At 38.9% G+C, this 16699-nt stretch overlaps 1 protein-coding gene across 7 annotated transcripts in view; it reads right to left on the bottom strand.

The window, feature by feature from the left end:
- Positions 1-682: 682 nt before the first annotated feature.
- RAB9B (RAB9B, member RAS oncogene family) overlaps positions 683-16699 on the bottom strand; it is an 85425-nt gene continuing 69408 nt past the window's right edge. For 3 of the 7 annotated variants that reach the window (XM_037988969.2, XM_037988975.2, XM_037988973.2), the window contains 4 exons: positions 12419-12483; positions 11152-11319; positions 5366-5439; positions 683-4200 (listed from right to left, as the gene is read on the bottom strand). In XM_037988969.2, coding sequence (XP_037844897.1) covers positions 3553-4158 — 606 coding nt within the window. In that variant the 5' untranslated portion in view covers positions 4159-4200; positions 5366-5439; positions 11152-11319; positions 12419-12483 and the 3' untranslated portion in view covers positions 683-3552. Of the gene's footprint in view, positions 4201-5365; positions 5440-10423; positions 10646-11151; positions 11320-12418; positions 12484-16699 lie in introns of those variants that run through there. The other 4 variants (XM_073013495.1, XM_037988977.2, XM_037988967.2 and 1 more) reach the window with 2 other exon arrangements.

The following is a 16699-nucleotide window of genomic DNA, read 5'->3' as shown; positions in this document are numbered from 1 at the left end:
CACCTATATTTTCATGTTTTCCTAAGGTCTGGACAATTCACCAGTCAGGAAAATAAAGGGAATATGTCTACTCTGTTTATATTTTGCGATGGTTTAACATTTTTTTTTTTTTTACGTAACATTGTTTATTATAATTTTTTTCCTTTTATTTGTATAAATTTAGGGGGCACAAGTGCAGTTTTGTTACATGGATATATTGCAGATTGAAATCTGGGCTTTTAGTGTACCCATCACCAGAATAGTTTACATTGTATCCATTAAGTAATGGTTTTAAATTATAATAAAGAAATAAAGTGGAAAGTTAAGATTCAATTTCCAGTCCCAATATATATCATGCATTAGAAAGTGGTTGAGCCCATGAGTTTGAGGATGCTATGAGCCATGATTGTGTCACTGCACTCCAGCCTGAGAAATGGAGAGACCCTGCCTCTAATAACTAAATAAATAGAAAGAAAGTGGTATAAAATAAAAAGGACCTCCCTGCCCCAATCTTTAGAGTTTGCTTCACAATCAGTATAGCAGTATCTGATCACTAGGTAGTGGCTGCTTGGAGTACCACATGAAACATGATCCAGAGGCCACATCCAGTGCAGCCTGAAAGAGTGACTTGATTAATAAGTACTGTCCACCACACCCACCCATTGCTCAAAAAGACAAAGGGAGGGAAGAAGCACAAACATTGTGTGTTGATTATTCAAAATGCACTTTTTATTCACTTTAACACAGATGATTTTTTACAGTCGAAAGAAAATATTGGTACACAATTTTGAGATTCTTTTTTAGCAGCACCTGCAACAAGAGGATTGTGGAATACCTCAGAATAAAGTAGAGATGGCTGGGGCAGGCACAAATTAACCTGATATTCATCAATCCACTGAAGACATACAGAATCTGAGGCCCCTGAAAGTTAGCCAATACATGACAATAAACTAAATAAATATTCTGTATGATGTTTTAACAGACCATTGAAAAGAAGTATAGTCCTAATTAGAAATATATTATTCCAAAAATCTAGTGTTCTTAAAAAAACACCTACTGAAAATATTACACTGCACATTCTAGGGTACACAGTCAATTTCTAAACCTATATGCACAGTTCTTGGTACTCACAGATTTCAGCCTTTGGTGTTTTTTAATCTTACCCAAACTATATGTCAGCACCCCACTGAGTGTTGCTTACCCAAATGCCACTGTTTATGTCACTTAATGTTGAATGCTTTCATTAAGATATTGAGTGGTAGTTTGGCAGAAAACAATGGTATGGCTAAGAGGAAAGGGGCTCCAGCTGATGGATCAATAAGATTAACACTTGTCTTAGATGGACAGGATGCCTATGAATCTGACACCCAGGTAATTTTTTTTTTTTAACTCAAATGACCACATGCCACTCTAACAGAGACAAGTACTTTTGTGAGTTGATGGAGGTCTTTATGATGAAGACCTGAGATCTACAAATAGAAACTAGTATAAGCAGAGTGCAAGTAGAAAGAGAAGGCCCCAGGTCTCATGCACTTGAAAATAATTAGCATTTAACAGTTCTGACGTACAGATTTTCACCCTAACATGATTGTAGCAAAATGATCATAGAACTTGGAAACCAGTGTGGCTGGCTATAGGCATAGGCAGGGTAGGGACCAGTACTTAAGAGCTGTGGGGCCCCAGTTCTGGCTTTGACTTCTGGCATCAAAGTTAATTGAACAATGGGGTAAGGATTATATCTTAATTGGAAATATTGAGTATGACTGGGTTGAAATACTGTCCTCTTTTATTTTGCCAATATGTCCCAGAGCTCTTAAAGCACAAAGGTCCTACATGTAAGTAAGGCTGATTCCATATGTGGCTACAATGGAGAGTTCTAGGCTGTATTCCTATGAAAGCTCCCACCCCCTTCCTGGCCTAGGTCTCTTTTTGGGGTAATTTCTGTCTGTCACTATTTTTTATCATAGATGTTTTAAAGTACAGATTAAAATCTATGCAGGATAAACAGATCAACCAACAAGAACCACACTGCATATTCATAATACAGTATATAACTGGCAGTCATGGTAATCAAAAACTGTCAAACCATTTTTATATTTAACATGGGAGCTTTAAGATGTTTTTTTATCAGTGCACATAAAGATTACTCAGAGCTCAAGAATTTTTCCTGCCACAGTGCAAAAGCAAAAGGAAGAGCTATGTAGTTGCTGTTAAAGATTGATCACAGAATGGTTTGAGAATTTTAAAAGTCCCTCTCCATAGTCTTAGCTGTTATCATCAGATAAATCTAACCACAGCATGGCACTGATGTAATTTATAGATTCATAGAACTTAGAGCCAGAAAGGACTTTATACTGAACATGTAGCCAGTACAGAAAATCTTTTTATGGTATTCTAACAGATGGTCATCCAGTGAATATTTTCAGAGGCAGGGAGCTCATTATTAAGGCAGTCCATTCCACCGTTGGACAACTCTGATTATGGGAAATTCATTCTAACACTGGGTTAAAATCTGCTCTTCTGTCACTTTCAATGTCCTAATTAGGCTAGTTTAACATACAGTGCAACATATAAGAAACCAGTTCCTTCTTCTACAATAAATATTTGAGTTAAGGAGCCCTGTGAGAAAAGTTCATTATCCCCCAATCTTTTCTGAAGCCTTCTCCATGAGCCCAGCATGTTGGATCGAAGGACCATCTAAATTATGAGCAGAGAGCACTGCATCCAATTTCATATACTAAGCAGCATTGCTAAATTGGTAAGAGGTTGTCAGAGAAGCAACATCTCTATGCAGCAAAAGTAGACTTACGAAGGAAAAGCAGACCAACCATTTATTTGCAAAGGTGGTTGGCATATTTAAGCATAATCCATTCACTAGTATCCTATGACTTCAAACACAAGAAGTATGATCAATTGCCAGGGTCATTAGAGTATCTCTTACTGAGATGGTATTTTTTGAAAAGCTCAGATGGGAGCAAACCATACATAAGGATTTAAACAAGTCAGTGTATATCATTATACTTTTGCACTCCTAATCATTACAACTTCTTTATAGTTCAAGCCTAGGAATCCTTATTTGCATTATTATTTTTATTGTAATACAGCTCAAAGTCTGATTTTTTCCCCTTTGGCAGAAATGTCAGAAACTGCTTGGCAAGAGTCTGATAGTGACATTTGTTAGTTGATTAATGGAACACTTTAAGAAATAGTTGTAGCTCTTTAACTCCTTCATGCAGCTGGGTTCTAGGTCTAAACTGTGATTTAAAAAATATTTAACTGTCTCAGGACTAAAACTTTCTGATATGTCCTGAGACACACATGAAGGGGAAATAGCAGAAATTACACAAAATACACTTGGCTTGATAGAGCTTTTTTTTTCTTTCTTTTCTTTTCTTTTTTATAGATCTACACTTCAATTTGAAAGGCTCTGTTTCACAATCAGAACCTTGTCTCTTACCCTCTTGTGTGTGTGTGTGTGTGTGTGTGTGTGCGCGCGCACTCTTAGAGGGGCACAGTTATTCTTACACTACTGACTGACCAATTTGGGGCACATTTTTAAAAGGCTCCCTATCTTTAACAGCACGAAGACCCTGCTTTGGAGCCACTGTTCAAGTCAATGGTGTGACCCAACATGCAATGCTCCAGCTGTTCCTCTACAGCCAACACTTGCCTGACAGCTTCTTCAAAGGCCACTGTCACATTAGTATCATCTTTGGCACTAGTTTCTAAATAAGGGTAATCCCCATTCTCCATGCACCAGGCTTGCGCCTCCTCAGTAGTCACTTGCCTATCCTCTTTGTCTACCTTGTTACCCAGAACTACAAAGGGGAAATGCTCAGGGTCCTTCACATCTGCATAGTAAATAAATTCTTTTTGCCAGTTACCAAGATTCTCGAAGCTCTGCCGATCATCCACGCTGAAGGTCAAGAGGCAGCAGTCTGCTCCCCTGTAGAAGGGTGTCCTAAGGCTCTTGAAACGTTCCTGCCCTGCAGTGTCCCAGATCTGGAGGGTTACAAAGCGTCCATCTACCTCCAGATCTCGATTTAAGAACTCTACCCCTATGGTGTGAAAAGCCTGGGAGTCAAATTTGTTGGTTACATAACGGTTCATAAGCGAACTTTTCCCAACTCCACCATCACCCAAGAGAATGACCTTTAAGAGCAGGGATTTCCCACTCATTTTTGCAGCACCAGAAGGGAAGGAGTTTGTAACCAAGAGAACCTGAAAATAAAAGGAAAAGTAGGAGGGAAACAGTTAAACCTGAAACTGAAATCAACTTCATAGCAAATTTCTCTGAATTATGAGGCCTTCTCATTCAACTTCTCTTGATTTATGCTCATTAATTGATGTAGTACAGCAGAAGAAATAAAACTAATTTTGCATAAGGGGAAAAATAGGTCTTGTTTTTCTGAGGTCTTTTGTCATGCCAGGAAAATGGGTGAGTGCCATGGGTAAGTGGACTAGCAGATGGTCCTGTAATTTGGTTCAGTTCTGACCCTATTCTAGGAGAGGAAGCCTAGAACAGGAATGCCACTCAAATGTGTGACAACTTTAGCTTCCGATTTGGACAGTTCCAAACAATAGGCAAATAGGATGAAATTGACTTGGGGTTTGAAGTCTGCTCCTGATGGATACAAGAATTACTGAGAAGAGAAAGCTACATAAACTGGATTCTTGATTCTGTTGGTAGAGGTCTGGGCCAGAATTAGACTGGACCCCAGAATTTGAAAGAGAGAACAAGGTTTCATTTCTTCAGGCATTTACCCCATTATACTTGCATTGATAGGAACACCCTCTCAAGTAATTTTTTTCTTCATGGAACAATGGCATTTAAGTTGATGATAACTGACTGATATCAACATAACAGCTGTCATGAAGGAAGGAAATCTTGAATAGCTTATTAGTTTTTGGATTTAGGTTTTAATTCTATAATAGCAACACTTGAAAACATACTGTAAAATTTAAAGTGCTAATGTTTATACAGTAACCTACTTGTTACCTCCACAACATGTCTACATATGGAATACCTACAATGTATCTTAAAATAAAAAGATCAAATGCTTACTGAATGAATACTACCTTTTCCTATATTCTGTTAGGTACTTTCACACTAGGCCTATTGTGGGAACTCAACAGTGATGAAGTTAATTGGATGATATTTATACAATAGACCCAAAGGGATGAAAACGAACCACCAATCAAAGGAGTGCATGCAAAACAGTTTCTGGAAGCACACATATTTGAATATAATTTTACAAAATTTAGTTTCCCTTAAAATGATTTTGGAATGCCTGTGTACTAACTATATATTTTTCTAATATTCATTTTTAAGAGATCAAATATTAAAATATCCCAAATCCACAGTGTGCCCCCTTGAAATACCTACCCAGTGGGTTTTTGTCACAATTTAAATATTTTCCTTTTTTTCCTGTTGTTGTTTTATTCTTTCTTTTTAGGGTGCTATAAAACAGAATAGAAAACATTATTTTAAAAAATCTATAATAAAATAATGTTAAGTCTATATATAAAAATATATTCAAGTCAGAAAAAAGAACCCACAGCAACCTGAGGTAACCTATAGAGGGTGTTTTTCAAAAATAAAAGTTCAAAATACTACCTAGGCTTAACATAAGCAAAATAATTTTATTCCAAGAACTTTAACTTGTCCTAATTTGTAATTTATATAATTTTTTTACTTTTTATATTGTCTCTCAATTGAATTCTCCATTCAAAGTAAAAGCAAATTAAAGAAAGTATACGATATTCACAATAGATGGCATTCAGGAAAAGGAAAGTACAGAGCAATCTAAGATATGTTTAAATCCTAAGTCAGAGATGAAACTTCTTCCCTTTATACCTACCAACATTCCCATCTCCAAGAAAGTTGTTAGTGCACTCACCAGTCTGTCTCAAGGTTGTCTCTGCAATTGATTCCACATAATTAGAGAGCAGAAAAAAGTTGTGTTTGTGGGCTTCCTGTTTACAATAAAGTATATTATCTTGGCTAATTATTTTATTAATTAGTTTAGGTCATTTCTCTTTTATTTATTATTTTTTAAAATTTGAGACAGGGTCTCATTCTGTCGCCCAGGCTGGAGTGCAGTGGTACAATCATGGCTCACTGTAGCCTTGACCTCCTGGGCTCAAGTCATCTTCCCACCTCAGCCTTCCGAGTAGCTGGGACTACGGGCGCGCACCACCATGCCTGGCTAAGTTTTGTATTTTTTGTAGAGATGGAGTTTCACCATGTTTCCCAGGTTGTTCTCAAAATTCTGGGCTCAAATGATCTGCCAGCCTCATGTTCCCAAAGTGCTGGGATCACAGGCGTGAGCCGCTGCACCCGGTAGGTCATCTGTCTTAAACACCAGTTTTAATATTTAGCTAGTGTTACCGAATTTAAATATACATTCATTTAGTATTATAACATTATGGCAAGAGTCTTATTTAAGCAGCATCAAGAGTACTAGTCTAAGAAGAAAAACAGTGCCTAGATCTGTGTAGTGTTATTTCTTACTGAGGAAGAACGAAGCTTTAAAAAACAAAAGAAACTGCTGCTTAATAATCTCATGTTATTTTCTAAATACAGATAAAACTTATAATAAGGATTCATTAGATATCTAAATCAGTAATTATGAATTTAAATAATATCTCCTAAATGGATAGGCTTTATAGTCCTTCTTGGTTTATATACACTCTACAGAATTCTCAAGTTTCCTACAATTCCTGATTGTTGTTCTCTTTTTCCTGCTCCCAAATTGCTGTCTTTGGAATTAGCTCAAGTAACAAACATTTCTTTAAAAGGAGATGAAACAAGTGTTAGCACACTTTTTATTTTTTTATACCGGTCTGTAGGATAATTTTACAGAGCAGAACTCTTGAACTCTCATTTTAAAAAGTAACAGAAGTACAAACTTGGGCATGATTCTGATGGCATTAAGCATCCATGCCACATGAGCTTCCTTAAGTTCCTAGCAAACAGGTGTTCACATCATTAAAAGACTCACTGACCCTATTCTCTCAGTTGCAGATAAACTCAATAGACAGGTCAAGGACTGAGTGAATATGGAAACCAAATGCTCAGCTCCAGGAATAATGATGATGTATTAATAACTGTCTGAGATAATGCTGCAGTTGCTTGTGCATTCCCTATTTGGTTATGTGCACACATAACTTCTGGGCCTATAGGCTCTATGCCAAGGAAAAAAGAGGAAAAGCAATGTGGTTCAGTGTCAAGAGCACTGAGCTAGCTGGCAGCAATCAGGACGCCAGGGTCTTCCTCACTGTTACAGCATTCATTTATTTTATGAACTTGGGCAGGTCATTTAATCTTTCTGTTTCAGTATCTTCTTACATAAAAATGGAGCAGATAATACCTGCCCTACTTAACAGGATTTGGGGGAGAATGAAAAGTTATGAAGTTTGCAAAAATTTGTAAGCATGTTTTGAAAAATTTGGTTTGAGATTTTTATTCCTCTGGCTCCTCCACATCCTTTCATGCACTGGTGCGGGCCTTATGGCTCTGTATTAACCCTTCTCAGAAAGGGCCTGCTAGTGAAAGTATAAGAATTCTTCCTTTTCTCTTTCTTCCATATTTGAGAATGCCTTGTTTCTCAACAAGCTTGAACATCCGCATATGGCACAGAGTCTCAGCATTGAAAGGACCTTCAGGGTCTTCTGGTCCAATCTTGCTACTGATATTTGAGAAAACACTATAGTGCCTATTGTGTGTTGTGTCCTTACTAAGGAAACCCTCCACTCTCCTCTACTGTCTCCAATTCCCATTTATTTGCTAGAAGGAAAAATGAATACAGTTTAGATTTGTCTCCTTGGCTTCATTCAATCCTGCTGATTTTCCCTTGAAGTATCATTTTTCTAGTCCTGTGCTACCATCCTCATTTTGGTCCACACCTTCTCACATCTAATCTATTGTGAAAGTTCTCTCCCTGCTTCTGGTTTCTTCCCACCCAATCTACTTTGCAAAGCTTCATCACTCAAACATCCACTGGGCGTAGATACCTTTGGGAATTAATAAATATTTAAGGCAAGGTCTTGCCCTCAGGGAGTTTACAAATTAACATGCAAGCTCAGGATCTCATTGTTTACAGTTGAAATAATATCATTATACTGCCTTATTTTGTTAACAAACTGTTCCTGTCTTTCTTACATGATCAATTTTAAATTCCTGGATAGTAAGCTCACTGTTTGTTTACATCTTTGAAGCCCCTTCAGTGTGCAGCACCAGGATCCTCCACGGAGATAATAAATATTTGTTTACCAATTAACTGATTAGGTAGGTGCCCAGAATTAATGCCTCTGAATTGATACCAAGGTACAATAGATCCATAGTTCTGTAAGATGTCCAAATACTATCATTTATAAGGTGACTAAAGAACAGAAGTTATGAACTTGACTCGATCATTTTCTGGATGGGACGTAATGGGAATTCCACCTGTTGAAAGTCAAGGGAAATGCTCGAGTTTTCCTCCCCTTACTCTTACATTTAAAAATAAGCATATACATTTCCCCATTCCTACCAAAAACAAGAGCAGAATAATGATCTCCACTTGATGTTGTCGGTGGGCACTGGCATCTCCACAATCATTCATCATTGTTTGAAAATGAATGTGATGTCCTTTAGTATGTACTTAAATTAAAAAGAACTAGCACAGTATAAAAGTAAATGAAATCATTTTTTCCTCGCCCAGAATATGCCAGATTTAATCCAAACCTTTAAACAAGGTAGCATTAAGCAGGCAAATGAATTCTTTGATAACACTAAATATGTAAATAGGAAAGTCAAATGCCTTATGCATCCCTTTTGGGTCCTCTATCGGGCAAGCATTTGGACCAAAATGCTTATTCTGATTTTGATCCCATTCAGAGAAAGATCTGGCTCTAACTGAGTCAAATATTAGAGAGATGCAATTGCCCTTTCCTACCCCCACAAACTCATTAATGAGCATGCTCTAAGGATAGTTTATTGACTTTTTTTTTTTTCCCATCAGGGTCTCAGTCTTGGACAGAAAGGTGAATTAGGAATTTCTGTAACCAATACTCCCCAGCTCTTTGTTCTTTAACACACTTGAAACCTTCTGAATCTGCAGTGCCTGCATCCACAAAGCCTTATTTAAATTATTGTATTTAGTTGGGAATGCTTAGAGGTGGGGGTGGAGGTGGGGGAGGAGGCAGTACAATGAAGAAAAAGAAGTTGAACCTTTGAAAATAGTACATTTTAGTACGATAATGGAGAGAAGAGAGGCAGAAAAGCAAACTGGCATCAGTTCAGTTGCCATAGAGTGGAATGATGCTCAAAATCAGTAGTACAGATTGCTCGGAGGCAAGTCTTGAAAGGCATGTGTACTGCAGGACTCGGTAAGGGAATAGCAACTGGGGAGGGCTAGGCACTGGATGAGAGTGGCACTGTTGGAAGTCTGTACAGGGGAGGAGCTATGGTTGGACCTGTGGGGAAAGCCCATCTTGTGGCGACACACTGGTAAGGATTACTCAACTCACTGTTGAATGCTGGCACAATAATTGGAGATACTGCACTGAAGAATTGGGCGCGGCTATCTTTATGTAAAATTCAACACGGATGAGAAATGATCGAATGTTTGAGTGTGTTTCCAATACAACCCAATACTTGGCGTTGGTGGTGGTGGTGGGTGCTTCGTAGCGGGGAAGCCCTCTGACGCACTGGATTCATTTTGCAGAGCTGACAAGTTATCAGCTACATCCATGCCGACTCCAAATGCCACAGCTGTCATGCCACTGAAACGCTATTCCTACATTCATGCCCACATTTATATTCTATATGCAACTCAAAGGGTCCAATGTGGAATTTCACGTCTAACCTTTCACTCCTCACAACGACAGCTCTAGGGCTATAAGCCCAAAAGCACACTAGATAGCAATTTAGCATCGTCCCCAGGCCACGTCTTCCCCAGTAGACTGCCCAGGGACAAATAGGTAGATAAGGTTTGGATGACATCAAGCGAGCTGAACACAAGGAAAAGAAGCTTCCTTAGGAGACGAGAATGCTGGCATCTCTACGACAGGGGCACTGTTAGCATGACGGACCTAGAAAGTGAGATGTCACACATAGTCCCAACTACCTCCGACCCAGGTCCTCTCACCTCACCCCCAGCTCTTAGAGAGAGTCGGCTGTGGCGCATGCGCACTGAGCCACACCCGCTCCCCACGGAGCCCTGCGCCTCTCTGCCCGGCTCTGGCAGCAGCTCGGGATTACTCAGCAACGCCCCCCTGCACTGTCACCTGCCCCCAACTCCGACCTCGGGAGCGGCTCAGTCCCTTTTCCCAAGCTATGAGTGGTCATCGGGATCAACTACACTTTCCTTTCTCCCTCTTCTCACAGGCCCCCCACCTCCCGGCCTTCCGGGTCCTCCAGCCCCTAGCCCCTGTTCCTGCCCACGCACAGGCACCTTACCCAACACAATGGGAAGGAAACAGTAGAGGGCCGCGGGTGCCAGGTAGGTCAGCTCTGCGTGCCGGGAGTCCGGCTTCTTAGTGTCACCGTCACTGCTCCTGCTGCCTCCTCGTTCTCAATGGGGCAGCAAGTGCGGCTTGGACCTCGGTGGCCTGACAGCTGCAGCTCGCGCCCGCTGCTGCCGCCGCGCAGCGTCTCGCGCCCGCGCCCGCGCCCGCCAGGGGGAGGGGGCGGGGCCCGCGCCGCCTCCTCGTGCCCCTTTCTTGGCGCTGGGGACCCAGTGTAGCTGCCTCCCGCCCTCCATGTGGCAAGCGCTCCCTGGCTCGCCCACTCTTCTTTCATGCTCATCGTCCAACCCTGGTCTCCCTTGTCCTCCTTCTCCTCCCCTAGCCGATTAGTAGGCGCAGTGGCAACAGACCGTCAAATATTGCTCTCCCACTTAGCTCCTCTGCAGCCTGGGGCCTAAGCCCTCAAGCAGGGGTAGCCACTGCCCCACTTCCTGCAATTACCCTCTGATCTACCTCATTTATCTTAGCTCAAAATCCTTTAATTTTGCCAAGAGGGTAGTACATACACCCTCTTGTTTCAAATAACTCAGGAAAACACATGATCACAACACATTGCTAGGCCCTCTAGCTGGCTACTGCTCATGAAATTCTCAGGCCATTAAAAAAAAATGTCTACATCTGTAGCGCAGACATAGAGGACACACTGCCCTTTACTCTTACCAGGTAGGGTTCTAGAGGGCCACACAGGGAGCATTACTTGAAGTTCCCGGAATTGCTGCTGGGGCAGAATTCGATGTTTTAATTGTGCCTAGCCGACCAGCTAGTCTCTTCTTGTTGTTTTCTGTAGCCCTCTGGTACCTCCAACTAGTTTGTGATTTTTTTTCCCCCCTGGAATTGAAGAAGGACAAAGCTTCTGAGGTCATTTAGCCTGCACTCCACCTCTCTGTCAGGCAGATCCATCTCTGAAGCTTCCCTATTGTCTGAAACCCTGTGCCCTTGTGGCACAGGCCCTCACTCATCTCATGACCCCTGCAGGCCCTCACACATACCCGCTACTTCCATCTAGGCCACTTTTCCTCTATCTCTTGACAAGGCAATCCTGTGATCAATCTCCGCAGGCCCCAGCTTAAATGTCACTTCTCAGGATAACCTTTCTCGATAATCCCAGAATAGAGATGATGCCCCAGTTTATACTCTTGTAGCCTCCTGTAACTTGCTGTGTTTTTCCTTCATAACACTTACCTATTTTTGGTGGTACATTTAAGTGTATGATTATTTGGTTGATGGCTGTCATCCCTACTAAACTATAGTGGGGAAGGACTATGAGGTCAAGGACAACGTTTATGTTCACCACCGTATGCACAGAGCCTAGGGCAATGCTTGCTGCATAGGACATGCTCAGAAAATATTTGCTGAATATGAATGAATGCTGTATCACTAATAATGGTTATATTTAAATAAAATAAATGGATGTAACTGAATCTCGCGTGCTCCTATTTAAACCAATCCCATTTCCTAACATACACTCTAAAACACTCTCCTGATGAAGAAGAGATTCACACAATCCTCTAAATCAATTTTTCCGCATACATTTTAGTCTATTAAAAAACTATTGAGCATGGGCCCCAATATATGTATATGGATTTATATATTATATACATGTACTACCGTACATGTATACATTACACATTACTTTAAACATACATTTTAATGAATAAACATTAAAATACTCCAGCACAGAAAATTTAAAAGAATGACAAAAATAAATATATTGATGTTCCAATGTTTTCTTTTTGCACCTCAATAAATAGTTTTGTGAAATGCTTTAAATAACAATCCTTCATATTAGAGTAACTCGTCTTTAGGTGTAACAATCTAGACTACTTTTTCATTTTCTCATAGATGCCATTTTCCAACAGTTTAATAATCTCTGAGAAACCCCCAAACCTACTGGCAAGTTTTAAGGATCTTTTAGTTTCCAAGCTACCTCGTTCTGTAGTCAGGATCTCACAACCGCTGAAAGCACCACACGTTTAGTGAATGTTGGAACACCTAAGGGTGAGAAAAATCCTTTGTTAGACCAAAGATTCCTACACAGAAATCCTATATTAAAAGAGTCTCTAGAGGCCACTTAAAAAGCAACTACTATTGTCTGCCTAGAATGGAAGCAACATGACTAACACTAGTTGTGAGGGATCAGTACAAAATGGACAGCACAAAGATTCAAAGTAACAGCTGTGGATGGTTTTGTGGCTCTCAGATATTCCCAATGGTCAATCATTGAGACCTGTCAAATAGCGTCCTCCACACATAATAAAAAATTCTATTTTTATAACACAGTTATACACACACACACAAAATAGAATTATAGTGTAGTCAGTAGATAGAAGGCCAAACCAAGATTGCGTTTGGATACCAGAGATAGAGTTACCTTCAGAGTCTCTCTCTCTCTCTCTCTCTCTCACACACACACACACACACACACACACACGCTCTTCAACATTCAATGAACAAGATCTCCCAAAGTCTCATCCTGATCAGTTTGAAATAGATTGACCTGAGCTTCAGGAGTACATAATTGTAATGTGATTAATTTAAAAGTACAGCTTCATCCAGCATTCACAAGTTGTTATGTACAAAAGGGTTCTATGAAGCATTCAAATAAGTGTATAAACACTGCATACTATTTCCCTTCCAGAAGAGTCACGTTGCATATTAAAACATTAATGTCTCTTGGAGTCCTGAAGTAAAGAAATCTGTTGTGTTGTTTTTCAACCCTACATTTCCAAAACTTTTGTGAACATGAGTTTCTTTTGTTTATGGAACATCTATTAGCAGGACTAGAACAGCTCAGGACCCAATTTAGCAACTGCTGTCCTAATCATTAATATTGAACATGTTCATAGGCCAAAGTATTTGTCATCTTTGGCCTAGAATATTTATGTGGCAACTATACAGGTTATATTTTCCAGATAGTCCTGATTTCAAATACTTTGTCCTATTGTCCTCATTTTTACAATACTCATGAGATCATCTAATGTTTTATTCAGAAATTATGGCAGCAATAGGTATGTAAAAAGGAAATTAGACAGTAAGAATTTGTCAACTATTTACCTATCATTGTCCAAGAGCAAGTCACAGTTTCGGGTGATACAATATTTTTTAAAAAAATCATTTGACACAGGGATAATCTTATGGAATAGGAATACTTTGCCAGATTTTTCATAGCCTGAAGGAAAGACCTCTTAAGATTATCCAATTACGGAAGGCATCAGAATGAACTCAGTTTTGTCATTTAAAAAACATTTTTAAGCTCTGTCCACTAAAAATACTTAGAAGCAATGAACATCTCAGTGCCCAAATTCACCTGTAGTGCCCATAGGATGGTTCTAAATGCTATTTCCTGATAAAAGGACCCAGGATTACTTAAATAAATGGCTGACTTCAGATACGTGGCAAGAAACGTCCAAGATGAACATAAAATCTCTTGTCACACCAGATAGCAAGGAAGCTAAAAACGCTATTAGAGTTGAGTCAAAAGGACTTGAAGAGACTGTCATCAGTCAAACATGGGGCAATTTGAGCATCAGTAAAGATAATAACTACAATGAATTGAAATATAACAAATATGCTGTAATCTCAGCACTTTGGGAGGCCGAGACGGGCGGATCACTGGATCAGGAGATCGAGACTATCCTGGCTAACACGGTGAAACCCCGTCTCTACTAAAAAATACAAAATAACTAGCCGGGCGAGGTGGCGGGCGCCTATAGCCCCAGCTACTCGGGAGGCTGAGGCAGGAGAATGGCGTGAACCCGGGAGGCGGAGCTTGCAGTGAGCTGAGATCCGGCCACTGCACTCCAGCCTGGGGGACAGAGCGAGACTCCGTCTCAAAAAAAAAAAAAAAAAAAAAAGAAATATAACAAATATGTTTAGATATACAAATTCATAAAAACACTTAAAAACATAATTGCTCAATTTGGCCAAACCTAGAAAGCTAGCTCAATATTTTAAAACTGGTAAATAAAGAGAATGACTCGAACATTTAACCTGCTTTTTTAAATACAAATTCTTCCTTGGTGTAATGAAGGAGTTGGCGAGGAAAGTGTTTTAAAAAGATTCCCAGCTAATAAATTACGAAGGAATGATAAAATTACAACCTTTAATGAATTAGTGGATCTAGGTAATAATAATTAATGTCTTCTAACATTACAAAAAGAGTATTAACCATATATCATAAGCCTGTTGATGGAAAAACACAGCAGCACATAGAAAGCATTTTTTGTCAAAAAATGCAATTTGAACCCTGTCAAGCTCCTAGATATAACTGTGAATTTTTAGAAAAATACAAGGAAAAATATGTTAACATTGTAGTGATGTAAGCAACAACATCCAGACTTAGGTTTAGAGTGCAGGTGTGTGTGTGTGTCTGTGTGTTGAGGGGGAGAAACTCTGCAGAAAAACAACATGGTTTCTTCAACAAATACATTTTAAGAGAGAATCCAAAAATAAAAGTTCAAAAGAATGCATTTACAATGACATCAAAGAGAATGAAATATTTAGAAGTAAATTTTAAAAAAGAAGTGCAAAATAAAAACAAGTGCAAAAGTAACACTCTTAAAAACACAAAACTTTGTTGAAAGAAATTAAAAAAGATCTAAATAAATGGAAAGATATCACATGTTTGTGGATTGAAAGACAATATTTATAAGGTGGAAATACTCTTCAAATTGATCTACAGATTCAACGCAATTCCTATCAGAACCCCAGCTGGCTTCTTTGTAGAAATTTCCAAGCTGATCCTAATATTCTTATGGAAACTCAAGGAACCCAGAATAGCCAACACAATCCTGCAAGAGAACAAAGTTTTAGGACTCAGGTTTTTCAATTTCAAAACTTACTACAAAGCTACAGTTACCAAAATAGTGTGGTACTGGCATAACGCTAACGTGTAGATCAGTAGAATAGAATCGAGAATCCATAAATGAACACATGTGTCTATGGTCAATTGATTTTCAATAAAGCTGCCAAGGCCATTTAATCGGGAAAGAATAGACTTTTTTCAACAAAGTATGCTGGAGTAACAGGATAGCCACATGCAGAAGAATGAAGTTGGACCCTCACCTCACAGCATATACAAAATTAACTAAAAATGGGTTATACTATAAAATTGTTAGAAGAAAGCAGTAGTAAGTCTGGTCTTGAGTTAGGCAATGAATTCTTAGATATGACACCAAAAGCAAGGGCAACAAAAGAAAAAATAAAAAATAGGATTTCATGAAAATGCAAAACGTTTGTGCTTCAAAGGACACTATCAGAAATGTAAAAAGACAACTTACAGAATAAGGGAAAATATTTACAAATAATATACGTGATAAGGAAGTTACCTAGAACATATTTTTAAAAATCTTACAACTCAAAGATAAAAAGATAACTCAATTTAAAAATGAGCAAAGGATCTGAAAAGACTTTTCTCCACAGATGTACAAATGATCAACAAGCACATAAAAAGATGCTCAGCATCACTAATTATAAGGGAAATGCAAATCAAAACCACAATGAGATGCCACATCACACTTATTAGGATGGCTATAAAAAGTTAGATAATACCAAGTGTTGATGAGGATGTGGAAGAAATGAGGAGCATAACATTCATATACTGCTGATGGACTGTAAAAACGCTGCAGCCACTTTGGAAAACAGTCTGACAGTGTCTTAAAAAGTTAAGCATAGAGATACCATAAGATCCAGTAATTCCACTTCCAGTTATAAACCCAAGAGAAGTAAAAACAAACATCTACACAAAAACTTCTACATGATAGTTTATTGCAGCATCATGCACAATGGCCAAAAGGTGGAAAAATCCCAAATGTACATCAACTGATGAATGCCTAAATAAACTGTAATATATCCATACAATGAAATATTATTCAACCTTAAAAAGAGATGAAGTACTGATACAGGCTATAACACGTATGTATCTTCAAAACATTACGCTAAGTGAAAGAAGCCAGTCATAAAAGACTGCATCTTATATGATTCCATGTATATGAAATGTACAAAACTGGCAAATGTATAGAAAGAGAAATAGATTAGTGATTACTTAGGACTAGGAGACAGGTTAGATGGGGATGTTGGGGGACTGGTAGCTAAAGAGTAAGGAGTTTCTTTCTTAGGTAATGAAAATGTTCTAAAATTGATTGCTGTGATGGTTGCACAACTTTGTAAGCATGCCAAAACCCATTTAATTATACATTTAAAAGGATCA

This window comes from Chlorocebus sabaeus, chromosome X (genome assembly GCF_047675955.1).
Source record: "Chlorocebus sabaeus isolate Y175 chromosome X, mChlSab1.0.hap1, whole genome shotgun sequence".
Classification (NCBI taxonomy): domain Eukaryota; kingdom Metazoa; phylum Chordata; class Mammalia; order Primates; family Cercopithecidae; genus Chlorocebus; species Chlorocebus sabaeus.
This window is presented reverse-complemented; position numbering and strand designations above follow the sequence as displayed.